This window comes from Mercenaria mercenaria, chromosome 18, assembly GCF_021730395.1.
Source record: "Mercenaria mercenaria strain notata chromosome 18, MADL_Memer_1, whole genome shotgun sequence".
Taxonomy (NCBI): domain Eukaryota; kingdom Metazoa; phylum Mollusca; class Bivalvia; order Venerida; family Veneridae; genus Mercenaria; species Mercenaria mercenaria.
This window is the reverse complement of record NC_069378.1, coordinates 52,164,508-52,184,596: the sequence shown is the minus strand read 5'-3', so window position 1 is coordinate 52,184,596 and position 20,089 is coordinate 52,164,508. Positions and strand designations below refer to the sequence as shown.

The 20,089-nt window shown below is 34.7% G+C and overlaps 2 protein-coding genes across 3 annotated transcripts in view; both read right to left on the bottom strand.

The window, feature by feature from the left end:
- Positions 1–770: 770 nt before the first annotated feature.
- Positions 771–8,780, bottom strand: LOC123538910 (thrombospondin-1-like). 2 transcript variants are annotated; one of them, XM_045323319.2, is made up of 9 exons: positions 8,412–8,769; positions 7,873–7,938; positions 6,462–6,544; positions 5,686–5,754; positions 4,919–5,045; positions 4,103–4,270; positions 3,338–3,463; positions 2,486–2,602; positions 771–993 (listed from the first exon to the last, which is right to left on the bottom strand). In XM_045323319.2, exons 1-9 carry the CDS (start codon positions 8,413–8,415, stop codon positions 866–868), a joined length of 888 nt encoding a protein of 295 aa, XP_045179254.1. In that variant the 5' UTR covers positions 8,416–8,769; the 3' UTR covers positions 771–865. The 2 variants fall into 2 exon arrangements, with proteins under 2 accessions (XP_045179254.1, XP_045179255.1); XM_045323320.2 differs by lacking the exon at positions 3,338–3,463 and having other exon boundaries at positions 8,412–8,780.
- Positions 8,781–14,042: 5,262 nt separating this feature from the next.
- Positions 14,043–20,089, bottom strand: part of LOC123539417 (zinc finger protein 585A-like) — a 40,244-nt gene continuing 34,197 nt past the window's right edge. Inside the window, exon 7 of the mRNA XM_053529853.1 lies at positions 14,043–15,709. Within this exon, the coding sequence (XP_053385828.1) occupies positions 14,593–15,709 (1,117 nt within the window). The 3' untranslated portion in view covers positions 14,043–14,592. The remainder of the gene's footprint in view (positions 15,710–20,089) is intronic.

Below are 20,089 nucleotides of genomic sequence, written 5' to 3'. Positions count from 1 at the left end.
TATCAAGAATTCGGCAGTTCCATCAAGCTTTATGCCACTGTTATGGTCTTAGCATAGTACATTAGTTTTGGTATTTACTCGCAAAGAAAAAGCAGCCTTGTTCAGCAACCAAGAGTTTAGAAAAAAAAACGTTAATATATCTCCATCCACGATAAAGCAAAAATATGATATACAATAAAGCCACTATATGTCTCTAAGTCACTTAACGTCATATAGAGAAGGAGTATATTAGCTTCTTACCATAATAAACTCAACTTCAGATTTTGGTAAGGCTGGTCAGCAGCCCATTTAGTATGCTACTGTTCAATATAACCGTGAAAGATCTGAGGCTATGACTTAACTTTGAACAGTCGTAACGTTAATATACTCCTAGGCCAAATTAATAAAAAAAAAACAACTACACCATTTTGTGACAGGAATCCTGGTTTTGAATAAAATAGTATTATTTTCTTCAGCAGGCGTCCTTCCTGTACTTCTCACAGGTCTAGTAAACATTCAATAACTTGTGACTACAATCCATGTCGAAACATTGTATAGAACATATTCTGAAGTATACCATCCACAGCAAACAACATTTATTAAGAAAGGGTCTCTTAGGGCTAATTTCGATAGGTTACAATGTAGCTGGTTTTCAGCTTTCCAACTACTTATTGCACAGAAAGCAAGGTAAAACATCCATATTGCAAGAAAGCTTGAGCCTTTTTCGTCGTTTTCAAACAAAAATGCTATCATTATACAGGCCGTGATGAAGAAAGGAAAATATATTGCCAATGAACATCATTTATTTCTTTAAAGATACATAAAACAATGTCAAAGTAATTTTCAAAAATGTCAAAACACCTGCATTGTTGAGATGTCAAATGAACTAACATAGACCGCAGTATTTTCTACAATGTGATTCTCGCCATTGCCAAAATGCTTGATTGGTACAGACGTCTGATTGGTACTCCTTACAATTGTCTATCGTATCTATACAGGGAGGCGTTGAAACAGCTGAATATATATAAAACTAGCGTAAAAGACAATATTCAGTTTTCTATTTTCGATACTGTTCTTATCTACAGCATTTGAAATTAATCTTCAATAAAACTTTCCGATTAGAATAAAAAGATTTGATGGGCAAAAAGGAGGATATTCATGAAGTTTCATAAGTATGGGGGTTTTGTCATCAAATAGAAAATAAACCCTTACTTATGAAACTGAATATTCATGGAAAAAATTGAATATGCTCTAAGTTTAGGCCTCAGCTGATAACAAAAGTATAAATATTGGAGATAAATATTCCTTTTCCTTTCTGTTGGCTTTGCAGACAAACTTCCACACTCTAAGCGAATTTCGGTACATGGTTAGGGGAAAGTTTTTCGAAGCCAGATATTTTAATCACTCGGACATGGTTTCCTATCATTAATTGAACCGCGCCATGAGAAAACCAACACAGTGGGTTTGCGACCAGCATGGAAACAGACCAGCCTGCGCATCCGCGCAGTCTGGCAGGATACATGCTGTTCGCTAACAGTTTCTCTGATTGCTATAGGCTTTAAAAGCGAACAGCATGGATCCTGACCAGACTGCGCGGATGCGCAGGCTGGTCTGGATCCATGCTGGTCGCAAACCCACTATGTTGGTTTTCTCATGGCACGGCTCAATTATTTGCGATAACGAAAGTGCTGCTATAAAACATTTTTTTTTCTTCTAGTAAGTTTTCAAGTTGTTCAGATAGATAGTCTAGTCATTTAAATGTTTAATTTTTTTTCATTTGCTTTAAATATTTTAAGTAAGTTTTCAGTATGTTCAGATAGATAGTCTGGTCTTAATGTTTCATGGCAACTCAGAATAATTCTCGTTCATTGATATCTTCCTATGTCATACAATACTACATCTCAAGGACCACATTGGAGTTTCTTTTAACTCTTTTTTTTTTTGTTATCCTTGACATATAATGTGGATTGACATGGCTATATCAATTCATACATCGTTTATTGTTTGTTGTATGTATTAATGCCATACTTGCCATGTAACTGGACATTTTATGTTGAAATAAATCTATCTATCTATCTAAAACATTGCTGGAAAAACTTTCATCACGACTATGTTCTCTGTGATATTATCATAGTGCTACTTTCACTACATGAAACGTTAACGACAATAAAGCAAGTAAAAGTAAAGTAAAGTAAAGTGTTTGTTTATTTTTGTGTCACCTCTACTGAAAGGGCCAGCCAATTTCGCTTATAAGACACCTACATACATTGAACAGCGTTACTTCCCGATTTCTATTTTTCAATGCCAGGCACCAGGCAGATAGGCAATCGGTAACCATTATTTAACTAGCTGGAGACTCACCAACCGGTCTCTCTTCAGTAACAAGACCCACTTCTGACAGCGCTCGAACCTTCGACCTCCTGATTGCAGGGAAGGTGCCTTATCCATTGGGCCACAGCAGATATGCAAATTACCTTTTATTATAATTATTGAAATGGTAACTTACTTGGGCAAAACCCACAATGAGCTGGACAATATCGATGCGCCCACGGACTGTATATACCATTGCATGCTTCTGGTCTGTAATACCCTGAGCAGTCTATCAAATCATTACACTCACCAGCTTTGAAAAAAAAAGTAAGTTAAGAAAATGAAAATACAAGTTTTAAAAAAAAGTCGATGTTTAATAACATCAAAACAGCAACGTAAATTTTTCTTGTGCTCTTATCTCGAACGCGCTTATCTAAACATTCTGGCTATCTCGAATATGCACAAAATATCATTTTATGTCGAATTCCAATTATCTCGATCCCCTGGAATTCGAGATACCCAGCTTTAACTGAATATCCATCACACTGCTAAACAAGTGCGCTACAGTGAATAATGTAAACAAGCATTATAGCAACGCAATTAAATAATCAGTACCTAGATCCTTTGGAAGCACATGACGCAGTTAAGCAAATCAATAACAGACTCGCGTTTACCCAGTCATGTTCAAGGGAGGTAATGAAAGGTATAAATGTGCAACATCCCCAATTATTTGAGCACTGGTCATAGCACTGGTTTAAGCTGGATTATTTTTTTTTCTGGGCTAAGTCACAGCAGCACAAATTAGGCTATATGGCGACTGTTAAAAGCTTTTGATGATGGTGATAGACCACAGGTGCATCTCTGTGCATCGTTTCAGAAACATGTACGGCCACTTGGGTAAAACCATCAGCATTTCCGTAAGTCAGTATGCGGCACTCTTTTGTGAAAGAATATCAACATTAAATAGACTCTACTATTCCAACGGACTAAAAATAACAGCCTGATCTCAATTAATTTGAAGAGAAATGAAAAATGTCTGTGATTTTACGAGCTTGTGTGAGATCGTTTGTGAAGTATTTTGACGTAGATGTAACGCCGTCATTGTAACGTGACGTTGTTACCGTAGTTGTAACGGAAGTTGCAATTTTGGTCGTCTTCGTCGAGAATACGGGATCTAAATAAATTGAAATACAGACTTTTAACAAACATTATTACCTGAATCTTGCAGACTCTATACAAATCTTATTTTCAACTGTCCGTCCGTTCGTTCGTTCGTCACAACGTTAACTTTTTGCATGAAGGCACTTTACTCGCGAACCACTAAACCCAGGACCTTCAAACTTCACATGCTGATAGTGCTTATTGAGTACAAAACCCCTACTGACTTTGGTGTCACCAGGTCAAAGGTCAAGGCGCTGCGGGGCATTTGTCACCATTAGTGTCAGCTATTGTTTTTGCATAATTTGCGAAAAAACAATAAAGTACTTAAAAAGATTACTACTCGTATTGGACTACATTTCGTGAGTCCAAGACATTATATCCAAATGAACAAATAAATTTCCCCTAAATTTGATTTTAAAAATCATATTTATATTTCCAAGAAATATCCATTAATTCAGACTAAAACTATGACTCCAATGGCCACTAAAAGTTACAGTATATTGTTCTTAATACTAACTGACCTTTTCATTAAAGGACAAAGGTTTTTATCACAAACGTTAACAATTACCTTAATTTGTAATTTCATAACAAGGTCATTAAGATCTCGAAAAAGTAAGAACTACATTCAGTAAGTGTTTACTAAAATACTAACCAGTACAGGGTATATTACACAGACCCACGTCTTTAGCGTCTCCTAAGCATAGTCTGCCATTTGATGCAGGTGGCGGGTTGTCACACTTCCGGTATCTTGACTGTAGTCCAATGCCGCAGGTTGAGCTGCATCTTTCCCATGGACCCCAGTCTGACCACGCCCCGTCAACTGGAAGGAGAGAGTTTCGGCTATTCTCTTGCAGTACATGTACCAGTAATTGCACATGTACTAAATGAATTCAGTCTTGTAAAAGTCAAACAAGATTCGTTTGTTTGTTTTGGTTTTAACGCCGTTTTTCAACAGTATTTCTGCTTTGCAACGGCGGGTAGTTAACCTCACTAGTGTTCTTGGATTCTGTACCAGTACAAACCTGTTCTCTGCAAGTAACTGCCAACTTCCCCACATGAATCAAAGGTGGAGGACAAATGATTTCAGACGCAATGTCTTTTATCAAATTGTCACGGAGAACATACGCCTTGCCCGGGGCTCGAACTCACGACCCCGAAATCCGTAGATCTGCGCTCTCCCGTTTGAGTTAAGCGGGCAGGCGTAAGCGAAACAAGATGCACTTAGATGCTCGAAGTTTGCCAAAAACAAAATTCATCTAAATTGAATTAAAAATCGGCACACTAATTGCCATAGTTACCACCAACTGCAAAGAATTGTGTATGAAAGGCTGGTTGTACCGAAGCAATTGGGATTCAGCCACAGGATAGAAATTGCAGTCATATTGTTTCCCATAAATTTTGGGGTATTCTTGAAATGTTTTTGTTTCTGTAGGATTTTTGTCCTTGTTAAAGTAAACTAAAATGTTACCTGGAGGTGGAGCGGCGGTAAATCTCAGAGGACATAGGTACTTGTTACATCCATGTAGAGCACAGCATTGTGTACAGCTAGTTTCTCTACGACCAAATAAGTGAGTCACATCCAATCCTTGACAAAACTGAAACCGAATTTGTGTAACATGTATTTATCACACGGGAACATATCAATATTAATTGAAATGAATTGGTGTATGCGGTAAGCTGCCTTACGCGTTTGTTCACAACAATACCTTAGCGTAAAACTGCGCAATGACGTAAAATAAGCTTCGAAGTTCTTACATTCCAGCAAATAAGTATAATCACATCGTTACCTCCTCGTGGCACCTTCAAGAATGCCCCTGACAAATATTAAAATATAAAAGCAAAGATGTCTCTCAGCAAAATGGAAGCAAAATGGAAATTAATTTCACCAGGCAATTGTTCTTCTTTTCGTGCATTATTTCATCGGGAAGAACCACCGACCTTCCGTAAGCCAGCTGGATGGTTTCCTCACATGAAGAATTCAACGCCCCGAGTGAGGCTCGAACCCACATCGATGAGGGACAAGTGATTTGAAATCAGCGACCTTAACCACTCGGCCACGGAAGCCCCCAGGCAATTTTAGCGTACAATAACTTTTACCATTACATATATCAAAATTACAAAGTGGGATAGTTTCAAAGCAAAGACCAACTAGGGAGAGTTCTTTATATTTCCTTCTAGAAGAAAGAAAGAAAAACAATCCAAATTGTGTTATTCATAAGTATTCAAAATTCTTACCACTTTTTCTTTGCAACCCAAGGTAAAGACAGCGTTGCCATCTTGCGTGTATTTTTCTGTATAACACGACTAGAAAAATATATCAGCCAGTTTGAGATAAAGTAAAACTATTTGACAATAAATATGTATAAACTATCATATCATCTCCCTGTAAAATCTTTACACTAGATCATCGAAAAATGGTCCCCGCAGTTTACATCGATACTCGTATATATCTGCATATATATCGCCAAACCGAGAAATTTAGTAAGTGTATCTTCACATATTCCAAGACGCAATTAAATATAAAAAAGTGCAAAGTGGCAGAACACTCAAGTGAATGATATAAATATAGTTTGTTTTGTAAACTTTATTTATTTTTTTTTTTTTTTGTAGATTTTATACCAGCAAAATGTCTCTCGGACTGAAAGCAAAACCAATGTAACTAGGTTTGAAGTTTAAAAAAAAAAAAAAACAAAAAAAAAAAAAACAACATGTTTTTGTTAAATTGACAATACATAGATAAACGGTTTCCATACGCAAACAATATCATTTTCAAAGATACTTTTTTGTTTATTGGGAGACAATTCGTATTGGTTTATGGGAATACCAACATGAATGAAAAACCTTTGTGCTGTTATAATTGCTTCTATTAAATATATGTATTAAAAGAAGTGCCTTAGTGTACTTACCCTGTTTATAGGTAATGGACATAAATCATCTCCCTTTATAATAAAGAAATTTTGCGACGCTTGAAGTCTTCAAGAGTATGTAAACAATAATAGTTATGTCCATACCTGTGAAGGTAAGCATGTCTTTGTAGTGTGACAATCATCTACACTGGTGATATCTGTACAACTAAAACAATCTAACGGTGCATCTGAAATAGACAACCTGGAACAAATGCTATATTACACTCCGAATGAAATACAGACGTACTAATAAACTTTGATAATGTGGCAGTTGACCTAAATCCAATTGACACTGTTTATTTTCCAATACAGGTAAATCCAATATTTGCTTTACAATAGATCTATGACGGATTATCTTTGAACATCCCTGGACTTATTGGACTCAACTGCCACATTATCAAAGTTTATTAGTATTTGCAAACAGGAGGAGTCAACAACTGAGATCAATCAAGTTACGCTACCAAAGATGGAAATGAAAATCAGTCTAACGTCATATGGAACTAATTAGCACAAAATATGGCGACTTATCACTGTCCAAAGTGGGATGATCACTCTTATTGTCTAAGTGTAGCAAATAAGATTTTAGGTATTGGAATATGTTTATTAGATTTGGAAAAATAGAAATCAAATAACAAAAAAAAAAAAAAGAAATTTGCTCAGTAGTACAACGGTACTAGTCCGACTATGCGCAGATTAATTAACTTAGAAATCTGTGTGGTAAGGGTGGCCAATCAGTAGCTGTGCTATGACACTGCAGCTTAAAATTGACGCCAGTTTCTTTTTGCCACGCGAATAAGTGGGTAAAAGCAAGTATATTCTGTACACTAAAGCAAATGTCTTATGCGTCAAAATAAAGGGTTTATGTTACCTTATTTATTCCATACATTTTTGCTACATCTTTAAAGCAATGACAAGTAAAGAAAAACTGACGGTAGCAAGGGAAAGGGCGTTTTCTATTATGGGAATGCGGACATTTCCCATGGGAAACAACTTCCCCATGGGGTTTTGCTTTCCCATATGACATACACGGGAACGCGAATTTCCCATAGGGAACATAGTTTTTAATATTTATATCGTCTGCATAACATAACAAACTTTTCAGATAGCACTCCGACATTTTTTGGATAAGTGACAACTAAAATTGCGATATGAAGGGTAAACATAGTTAAATGCAATGGGGATGATCAATCAGGTTCTGTTATGTAGTATAGACTATACACGGCACACTTGAAAATGGGCGTTTATGCATTGGTAGTGCCTACACCGATACTGCCAGTGACAAATCAAAATATAAGCATTGGGTGTGGCTTAACTGGATCAAACATGAATTAGTGCTAAAACATTCATCAATGACAATGATCTGTCATACTCAGTACGTTGTAAGTTAGCTTTTGATTGGCTAGCGGAAGGGTCGTCAGAACGAGGCTATCAATAGCTCGTTGTCAGATCCTATGCATAGCGTAATAGGAGATGTACTTTAGTCAGATTGAAGGGGTAGTATAATTAGTAGGCTTACCTGCTAAAATAAGTGATGTGGTGAAAATAGATTGCATGAGGAATACCCGTGTCAATGCTTTTGATCCTGAAAATTTAAACAAGAGTATATTTTTAAGATATCTAATGGCCATCTTTCAGTTAAATATCTTATAGATAGATATTTACATAAATTGTATAAGATTCGCATGAAATATATTTAACTGCACTAAATACATAAATTAAGTTTGCGTATAAAGCTGCAATCATTATGCAGTAACAGATAATTGTCTAAAAAAACAGCCAGTTTTTAAATGTAAGTACACATTTATACAGAGTTTATCTATACATGTATACAGTCTGTACTATCTTAAACCTAATGCATAGTACTGTTCATACAAATTACTTATTAATTACATGTTTACAAAAACTGTTATGAAGTAATTGTTCATGTTTTTGAATATGAAATTAGGATCTTATATACTTTTATGAAATTTAAAAGACATTCGTTTCTTAAAATATTTTTGTCATAAATTGTTTTTATTAGCATCACACATTGTAAATAAGAAAACGGATTCTTACCCATTGTAAAACGTCGCGTGCGGTATGAAATCGTATGGCTCGGGTGTGCTATGAAGGTTTCCTATGACGATAATTCCGTGTGATGTGAAATTTTAATAAATCCTCAAAAGATTTCAGAAAACTATTGTAATTTTATTGTAATGTTCTTAGTGACATATTAATAACTAATTATCATTTACACAAACTGTACTTTATTTCAGACACTATAACTGAAGATACGTCAATAATAATTTGAAGAGATAAGGATATTCGGTGCCGACACTATTTAGCCTCACAAATATAGGTTTAAATTATTATAACTCGTCTAACACGATGTTTATTTTCATACATATTTCCAATGACAATATTTTTCATCACGACTAATGGTCTGGTGTTTTTTCTGCAATATAGTTCCTATATAGTATAATTTCTGTTATTACACCTCTGTTAAGACCATTTATGGGACTTTCCTAAAATAGTGTTAAATTAAATAGCGAGGTGGTCTAAGTAGCGAATCGTAGTATTTACAACCTTTTACGTGAAAAAGTTAATAGCGAGGTGGTCTAAGTAGTCAATTGTAGTATTTTCAACCTTTTACGGGAAAAATGGAAACAGAGGATTTTAAATAGACATAAAACAGTCCTATCATCAATGAATAAATTATAGCATAATATTAAACAGAATATGGAATCATTTTAAAATATTCACTCTCTTTAGGGGCAGTTAATTTCTATCTCAACCCTCGATAGGTCACAGATCAACATTTTTATAATGATTCGATTATTTTGATGAAAGATACATTAGTTTTTAAAACGGAAAGAGTGGTGTATCTAGCCCCGCAAACTGTGTTACTGTTTGTGACCCTAAAAGTCCTTATCAATTTAAAACTTGTTAAATTCACCTAATAAACTTCTTATTAGGAAGTTAAGGTTCGATGAGGACATGCCAGACTAGATATCTGTCGACCTGCACAGACAAATGTTGTTTTTTTTTTGTTGTTGTTTGTTTTTGTTTTTTTGTTTTTTGTTTTTTTTTTGTTTTTTTTGTAAGGGGTGGGGGGAGTAGAATATTTAAAGTATATATATCGTTGCGTTCTCTGCACGATTCTGTCAAGTTTTATTTAAAGCGTCCCTTTACTGCTGTAAAATTCGGTGAATAATTTCAAGGTTAGAAAATACTTAAATTTGCTTAGTAATTTCAATATGAATATGAAATAAAGTGATTTCGTGCGTGCTAAGTATAAAGGAAATTGGCCCGTGATGACAATCGGCAAATTACGTGAGACTACGAAATCGCTTGATATACTTCGGCAATCTCCGGCTGCTGAACAAATTCGTATAAGCCACAAGACGGATATTGTCGAAAGTCTATATGCAGAATGCGTAATTGCACGGAGATTTAACTGTATTCATTACGATCCGTTACTTTATACGATTGTAGTAACGTTAGTCACCCTATTATATACAGTTTATAAAGCAGAAGAAATGTGTTAACTATTGATATAACTATATATTCATTACGGGTCCGTTACTTCAATCGATTGTAGTAATGTTAGTCACCCTATTAGACATTGTCGGTTTATGTGAAGTCTGACTGTGAACATCAAATGCGGACTGTCTAGGGAGCGTTTCAAACATATTTATTCACTTATTGGTTTGTTTCGGTAAGCGCCGTTTTTGTTTTTTGTTTTTTTTTTTACGGTATTTCTGTTATGTAGCGGCAGGCAGTTGGCCTAAGCAGTGTTCCTGGATTGTTTACCGATACAAGTTAACCTGTTCTCAGCAAGTAATTGTTGCTGTTTTTCACGGAAAATGTAAAAATGTAACGAACAAACTATTTGTAAGTTGCTTTAGCATAGTGACAAGTCAAACCCATTAACTGTGCATATTGAAATTAGACTGTTCGGAGATCATGTAATTACAGTTTGATGATCATCTGAAGTTCACTTTAAGCTAGTGTAGAGATTTTTTAACTATCAAAATGTGTATCCCTAGTGGATGAAAGTGGTAGAAACCGTGCATTTCATTTTCAGTGACTACAATTATATGCTTAAACAAGTTATCCTCTTTTTTACATTATTTTCTCAACAGTCTCTTATACATTAAAGTACTCATCATGCTTGAGAGATATTATAAAAACGATTTTTCTCCCTTGCTGAGAAAATAAAACGGGGAAGTTAATGTTAACTTACAACAAAGAAACATATACTGCAAAGGCGTAGCCAGCGGGGGGAAGGGAGGAGTGCGACGGGTGCGATCGCACTCCCTTTTCGGCAAAGCTTCCATTTTCCATTATACCAAAATACCTTGAATGTCCATTCTTTTCTTTTCGGCTCGCTTCGCTCGCCAACATGCCTATACTTACTATTATTGACGCTGTCATCTCTATATTCTGATGCTGATTCTTTATATTTTAGAATATGATTTCTATAAAGGTCAGAACATTACTTTTATGCGAAACTGATTAAAAAAATATATATAACCATTTACCTTTTCACAAAAGCGAAATGAAATGTATACTAAAATGACACTTTACATTTACATTAAGTTTCTAAAAAATGATGTTAAGTAATAATTTTGTTACTGAATATTATGAAATTTATTAACGGTGTTATGTGAAAAAATTTAACGGTGTTGTGTGAACTTTAGTGTAAACATCAAGGATCATATATCAGTGAAAAATTGTTTGGTGGCAGGACCTGTACATAGGTTGCTACTCATTTTATCCAAAAAGAGTTTTAAGAGAACAATATTCGAGCGGAAGTGCCAATGATTGTTCAACAAGGCTTTATACCAAGCACTTCCTACTATCATTGAAATCTGGACTAGAATTTTGAAATGAAGCCTTGACAAAAATTTCTAGCAGGGCTTATTTCCATATAAATCTGTCTGTCTGTCTGTGTGCCCGTCTGTCTGTTAGCAATTTCGTGTCGACTCCGCTCTGTAACCCCTCGAAGGATTTTAAACAAACTTGATACAAATGTTCTCCATATCAAGACGACGTGCAGAGCGCCTGTATCAGGTGGCTCGCTTTAAGGTAAAGGTCACACTTAGGGGTCGAGGTCATGTGTCTTTGTTTCGTGTCCACTATGTAATTCTTGATCTGTTGAAGGGTTTTACAGAAACATTGCACAAATGTCTATCAGAGCGCATGTTTTGGATGGCTGGCTACAAGATCAATGTCACACTTAGGGGCAAAGGTCATATAACCTTGTTTCGAGTGCGATGTGTAACCCTTGAACTGTTGAAGGGTTTTTAAAAAAAACTTGGCACAAATGTTCACCACATTGAGACAACGTGCAGAGCACATGGCTGGCTTCATGGTAAAGGTCACACTTAGAGGTTAAAGGTCACAAGACATTGTGTTTATGTTGCTTTGCATTGCGGTACTCTTGTTTTTATTTGGCAGATTCCTTTTTTGTTCACTTACAATATTTTATATTGAATCACTTCCTTTTATGTTACTATAAATAGGTTTTTTTTGTAACTTTTCTATTATTGGCCGTAAGTAAAAACCGAGACTACTTTTCTTTGGTACAACATGGATGGTACCTGCAAAGTTAAGGTGTATTTCGACATCTGGTAATGATATTTAGTGGACTTAGAGTTTTTCGGGGAATTTCTCCCCTTTGTTGTCTTTTTCCTTAGGGCTTCAACAGTAAAATTCGTTTGCTCCCATCCTCTGATATTTGACTTTATCAAAATCTTTAACTAAAAAGATCTAAGTTAAAAAGGGACATAATTCTGTCAAATCTCAAATCAGAGTTATGAGGATTGTTTTTCCTGGTGTAGATTTCGACAGTAAATAACTATTTTAAGTTTCAAGTCAAGTTTTGATGGTAGCAGAGATATTTGCCTTTATCAAAAACCTTAACCAAAAGTTCTAATTTAAAAGGGGGCATTTTTCTGTCAAAATGCAAATCAGAGTTATGGGGATTGTTGTTTTTTTTTTAGTGTAGACTTTGACAGTAAATAAGTATTTTAAGTTTCAAGTCAATAGCTTTGATAGTAACATAGATATTTGACTTCATCAAAAACTTTAACCAAAAAAGTTAAAAAGTTAAAAAGGGGCATAATTCAGTCAAAATTCAAACCAGAGTTATAGGGATTATTTCTTTTTTCCTGGTGTAGACGTTGATAGTAAATAAGTATTTTAAGTTTCAAGTCAATATCTTTGATAATAACAGAGATATTTGACTTTATCAAAAACTTTAACCAACAGCGACGCCTACGCCGGATTGAGTGCAATAGCTCTACTTTTTCTTCGAAAAGTCGAGCTAAAAACAGGCACATCCAAATATATATCACCTACCGCATAGTGATGAGATAATAACCCAAACACTATTACCGTTATAAACTATTTTTCCTATCAAATTATGTTGAGACGATCCCCTTGAAAAATCGATTGTCTTAGGTGTCCACAGTCCACGTAGACTTAATTCGCAAATGTCTATTAGTCTGGCTACCGACTAGATAATCTTTATTTTTCTTTTTTAAGTTATAGAAAAAAATATTCTTTTATATATTCTGACTTCATCGGTTTTGGCTCTGATCATGTTTTGAGAAGAAAAGGAACATATTTATACAAAATTTGAATAGCCTCAGGAGTTATCTCTTATGAACAAAACATGCGGCCTGAACACAAACTACCCTATTATATACAGTATATAAAGCCGAAGAAATTTAGCTGTATAATGAGTTAATTGATTTAACTATATTCATTACGGGTCCATTACTTTATACGATTGTAGTAACGTTAGTAACCCTATTATATTCAGTGTATAAAACAGAAGAAATTTAGATTTATCTAATGTGTTAACTATTGATATAACTATATTCATTACGGGTCCATACTACATGTACTTTAATCGATTGTAGTAACGTTAGTCATCCAATTATATATAGTGTATAAAGCAGAACAAAATTAGCTGTAAAATGTGTTAACTATTTTCCTTCTTTTCAGATTTAAAGTTTTGCTTATTAATTTAAAGGAAGACTCTTCATGCACTTCTGTTTTTCATGGAGAATATTTTTTTCTGGCAGAAGTAAGACTTAGAAACCATTTGTTTATTATTATGATGATTAACATTATGCTGTGCTTCTTGGGGATGTATTTGGACGAGTATCCAATCGAAAAATACAACATATTTTTTATTACTTAGATGAATCTATAGGCGTGTCCAACAAGGTTCGCTAATGTGTACGAGTTCAAATAAATTCCGTATTGTACAAGACGAAGTTTCTATATTCCGTATTGTCAAAGACGAAGTTATGTGATCTTTTTATTCTATGCTTAATTTTTCGTAGTACAAAAAGGAGATACATACAGACGGACGCTGTTTCAAACGTTGACTGACCTTGAATTTCGTGCCGATTCTTTTTATCTTGTGAACGGTTTTCATCCTTTGGTTAACATATGAGAACCGAAGTTGCTGCGTCGTATACTGAATCCAATAAGGAAGTATATTGGACGGTCACGTGGTACAAATGCGAATCGCTGACTGGAAGAGAATTAAACTGATACATACACTAGCAACTGTTGTAATAAATACAAACATCTGCAAAATGAAGCCAATAAATATTTTCAAGTAGTTGCAACATGCTTATTATTATGGGTATAAGAAAATACACCCAGCACAAATTCTATGATTTTTTTTTATTTCTCCATAACACTCAAACTGTTTCATATAAAAAAGTAATATTTGTCGAACGTGTACGAACAACATAATATCATTTGGACTAAATACCTACTAAAATCATATAAATCAACTTCCAATAGTACAATCAGAAACTCCAACCCCATAGACAATAATATCATATGGGGTTAGGTAAGCGAGAACATATGCTTAATAACATATATATACAAATGAAACTCGGCATCTCAAAATTCTGGCTATCTCGGTGGTATTTACAAGTCCCGTCCCGATAACACATACACAAATTATCATTTTAACTCGAATTTCGGTTATCCCGAAATAAATCGTTCGATCCCTTGGAATTCGAGATATCTAGTTGCAGTTGTATATATTTATAAATATATATTCACTATGCAAAAAGGGATCACATAACTGCATTTGAAATATAAATAACAGATATATTCATACTTTCGTCAAACAAACAAACAAATAATACAGCTAAAAATGTTCCTTTGAAAGCGCATGATGATCCGTAAACTCACTTGTAATTGCTTATCTGTCTGCAAATTAACTCTTATTCATGTTCAACTTTGCATGTATTTTCATGTGACTCTGGAGATTTTGTTTGGATGCCAATTCCTGGTCACAAATTCCACAGATGTATTTCCTGTCGCCTCTGTGAGTCGACATGTGGTAAACAAACGCACCGGAGTTATTATACGATTTTTGACAAATGGTGCAAACGTAAGGACGTTGGGCTGTGTGAGTTACCAGGTGGCGTGTCAGGCACGACTTTGTAATGTATGATTTATCGCACTTTGTACATGGATAAGGTCTAACAGCTCGATGAATAGTTCTATGCTTTTTCATGTAATCTTTGTCAGCAAAGTCTTTCTTGCAAATATCACACTGGTATGGCCTGAGAAATGAATGTTTTGAGATCTTGTGAGTTTTTAAAACTGTAGATGATCCAAAAGCAGCAGGACACATGTCGCACTTGTACAGCTTTTCTCCTGTGTGTATTGACATATGCTCACGTGATACTGGTTGCGTGAATGCTTTACCGCAAAATTTGCATTTGAAAGGCTTCTCGCCAGTATGAATGCGCATATGTACGGTCAATCCGCCCTTTTGTGAAAGACGAAGTCCACATTTTGGACACTTAAATGCTTTTATGCCAAAGTGACTGTTTAAGTGAATTTTCAAGGCAGCTTTTGAGAGAAATCGTCTTCCACATTCAGCACAACTAAATTTGTAGTTTTTCTTCCTATCGTTTGAAACATTCTCTGTTACCTTTATGTTGCCTAAGTTTTTCCGTTTGAGAGGAACTTCGTTGTTTTGACTTTTACTGATGAATCGCATCATTAGTTTGTTGTCTAGCATTTTCATTAACTTGGACTTTAAACCATTTTGTAACAATGCACGAAGAAGTTTGAATGATTCCAATTTTTCCAGATTACACAGTCTGTCCGAAACTGAATGTTGCCTGTTTTGCATTATCCTTTTAGGTACTATTTCAAATGGTTTCTTTATATGCAAAGTCTTGTGGTTCCGTAGCCCGGTACCAGTATCAAATGTTTTCAGACAAAGCTCACATAAATATATACGACTTTCACGAATGTCTCGTGTAAAATGCTGAGTAATTGGTTTTTTATGTCTTCTTTTTCTCATTTCTGTTATCAAAACGTTCCGTCAGCTTCTTTGGTCTATGAAAGAGAAAACCAAATAAATATAATACATGTAAAAATAGGTCTAAATGCGTACAGAAAATATTTAAGAAATAATATATCTCATTTAGCATATTTAGTGATTTGTCGCTGAATAAATCATTGTTTGGAGTTCAGATGCGAAGGAGTTATTTCACGAGGGCGCACCAGTCGTATCCATTGGAAAGGTGAAACGAATTGTTCTGTCTTAGCAATTTAAAGATGCAATGCACAGAGTGAAATCAAAAGAAACCAAAATGATCAAATTGTTCAGAGAAACTTCCACCTGATTAGCCGATTGAAAATTTCAAATTAAGAGTTGTTTTACCACAAGTGGAAATTAAAAAGATGCGCCTAGAATAGTGTCACCTATAGCTAGATCTACAAAGAAATAATGAAAGTTTAAATTAAGCCATACTCTGGCAGCCTAAGAAACCAGTGCAAACCTAATAGATCTAACAGCTGAGTCTGCTAGAAATTAAATACAAAATCTATAGTTCACTGAGACGCTTAACTTAACAATTTCAGCGTCGCAATATCTTGCTATTAAATAATTTGCAGTTGTGATATGATCAAGGTACTTTTCTGGACAATACAGAATCGTTGGAGTTTTTGTGATTCAAACTTTCTAGTAAGATGTACAATGAAGTAGGGGTCGGTAATTTCAAATATATATTAAAGTATCTCAGGTTTGGTTCTGGTATTTTCTGACCCTATAAGGATAAGCTACAATTGGAATAAAAGGAAATAAAGTTTTCAATGCAGATCTTTATGTTATGTAGGAAATATAAATTAGATTCTAAAACACAAAGAACTAAAATTAAAAATATCAACAGCATGCCCATTCACGCACCGCAGTACGTGAATCACGTACAAAATATCAAATGCACGCATAAAAATCACTTATTGGGGGTACATGCACGCAGAGATTCGGAACTCTAGTTCAGCTGCAATATCGCTGTTTATTTCATCGCGCACTTGCCAATTGTTTGGTATGGTCTAAAACGCAGATCCGGTCCACGAACGTTATAATTTCGTTTCCATCACCGAATTCTCGGCGTAATTGTCAGCTGTATAGAGGGGTTTGGTAAATGTTTTAGTCGGACGTCATACGGGTCGTGTGCAAAAAAAGAATGGATACGAAACGCAAAAAGGCATTTTAGCTTTAATAAACTCAGCAAAAGGTTAACAGTATTTTATTTTTCGATATTTAACTGCAATTTTGATACACATTGCATATCTGTAATAGTTTGGCCATTTATTATTGATGGACGAATTTTACCAGTCTTCAGTTGACTGTATGTTATTTCGGACGAATCGTGTTCCGTTCACGAAATTGGGAATACATGAACCTTGCTGAAAAATTATTTATATTTAGTATAATATAGGGAGGGGTGTTTTGATTCAGAATTTCCTATCTTAACTTTGGAAAAACATTTTACATTTTCTAAAATTATCTCATCTGTTATACCCCACCCACGAGAGTTCTGTATGAAGAAAACAACAACAAAAAACAAACATAAAAAACATGTAATATACAAATTTCAGTAGTTAAATAGAAAATTTTCAGATTTGCCATGTAGTGTACCCCCAAATTTTGAAGTGTACCCCTATTTTGCAAAAGCAGGGGGTACATGTACCCTCAACTTTAAAAATGAGTGGGCATGCTGATCAAAATTCATTAGTTTTAATCGTTTTGTCTTAATAAATCTCTTAGATGCACGTGATTCCAACTTTTTTCCTTTCCATTTTGAAAACATTTTTGTATGTCATTCAAAATGTTTTTAAAATCTTAACGGCAGAATTTTTTTGAAGATCTAGATCTAGATTTAAATTTTGATTTGTATTAAATTGTAAGACAAAATACCAGGTGACCTTTTTAAAATACTTTCTTCTACTTCTGGAACAACTACGTATAGATTATATATATGTTATGAATAAAACGGGTCCGTCAGGTATAATTTCCAAAATGAAATTTGCCCGAGGGGTTGTCTCAAACGCTTTACATGATCCAAGCTTGCTTACCATGCTCCACTTGAAGCCTCGTAGTAGTCGTACATCGATTTAATTTCCAAAGTCCAGTGGTCGTGATCAGTGATCACACACACACAACCTTATAAAAGTTATTATTTTAACCAAACACCGATATTCTAGCTAAGATGGCTACATTTCCACTTTTAAATACTGTAGTTTATATTTTCATACATTATATGCATATGGCGAAAACATAATAAAGGGGCGTAACTTTGTCAATGTGCTGAGTTAGTTAGCCGAGAAAGCGAATAAATATAATCTAAGTTAAATTCAATTTGGCAAATTCTGAGTATTTAAAGGTAATGTGAACCCCTAGAATGTCTTGCAATACAGTTGTACAGCATTTAAAATGCTTCATAAAGTAATCAAATTCAAGACAATTTTCACGCATACATGGCATATAAATTAAATATATATATCGCATATCCTTTGGACTGCCAGCTCATTTTTACGCAATCTCGCCAAGCATGCGTGTTTTTGACAATACAGAAAATAACGTCAGACGACCTTCGGCTTTTTCCGGAAGTAAAGAAAATGAAAGTAACCAGGCTAAACTTGAAAATGAAAGTCGCATTTGCATTGGTCTACTGTATAGTCAGGGGTCACCCCGCCTAAATGTATGCACGTGTACTCAGAGGTCCGTAACGGAACGAGGGTATATAGAATTTTTTGTATTTTGTAACTTTGTGTATTTTGTAACTTCGTCAAAGCGTTCAAAAGGTCCATTTGATGTTGTCTGCAAGTGTCATTATATGCCTCGGATGTAAAAACATCCGTATTTGAGTGCTACAGGCCAAGACATTTCAGAAATATTTTCAAAATGAAGTTCATGTAATAAAGATTGATTCTACGGAAGCGTAAAAGGGCCATCGGCGTGCCATTTATAAACAGTCCAAGTAGTCACTTGGTGCTAGTGACAACAGGACCCCTCGCTTTGATTTGAAATAGCTACAAATGCAAGGGATGAGTATCCAAAACCTTTTAAAGATTGCCTTTTTTTCACTAGTGTTTTATCTTTTAATTCATTAGGTACATACTAGTACTTCAAATGTAGAAAATCCTCATTTCTGTATCTATTTTTTAAATTACTAAATATATAAATAAACTGTGTATATACAGCTATGTTCATAGATCTAATTAAATCATTCAGTCACGCAGCAGAAGTGCCAAGTGACAGTAGACATTTTACTGTGTTTAGCTTCAAATGTACTGTTTTAAACCTTATGCATAATACTTTTAATACACATAAAATGTTGATTTTATGTTTACATAAACTGTGTGTAGTATTTTTGAAATTCGATTCTAATAAACATGTACCTTTTTAAAAACACGTGATTGGCTTTTCAAATTCAATGCATGTATTTTTTTTTCATTTTCCTAAACGTTAATTTAGCTTTAAGTGCACTTTATATGTAATATGGATACTTTAATTGTATTTCGTGAGTATCCAGATGCAACGTAATGACATTTTTTCTATGTTTAAAAACTTATAGCATAATGCCCATTGAATATAGACTTATATAAAACTGGCATTTTCAAAATCACAATTTACCCTTACAGTTTCAGAGTTCCGGGCAATGTGACCTCATGAGTATCAAACAGATTTCTCCTAGTGACATAGTTTCTGCCGACAGGTGCCACGCATTCAGATTTGATTTAGATTCCACTAAGAAACATTCTACCCATGTTTCAGGTAGATCAGATAGAAAATATGGCTGCTCGAAATTCAAGGGCTATAAGGCAAGAATGACTAGGACTATCTGGCTAGTTATTAATCTTGGCCAAGATATTATCCTAATTTATTAAATTATGCCTATAAACATTCTGACCCAAATATAACCCAATTTCGTGACCTGACACTGTCAATTTATGCATATTGAGCAATTCAAGGGCAGAAATTCCAAAGTAAGTGACGATCCAACTGGTTGTGGAACCTGCATAACATGGCCATAAACGTTCTGACAAGTTAATACAGCAGACAACTTATTATACCGTATGCCTATCTACTTCCAAAACCGCCATTGGTGATTACATGTCATACTGGGTGTATTAAGTGGAGACATATTAACAATTATCTTTGATCGAGTTATGTTTCTTCATCTTCATTTCAGACACCTTTATATGGTAAAAATTTCAAAGCAATAATTTTCTGGAAGTTTGGTCCAAATCGTTTGAAAGTCTGACAAGGATTATATCAGTATTGTCAAATCCATGTATATATGGCATATTCATGTCCTAACATGCACAAGTTCACTTCATACTGGTGCTTTTCTGTGTGTTTGGGTCAAATCCTTTCATCTGTACTAAACCAAGTCACCTTGATT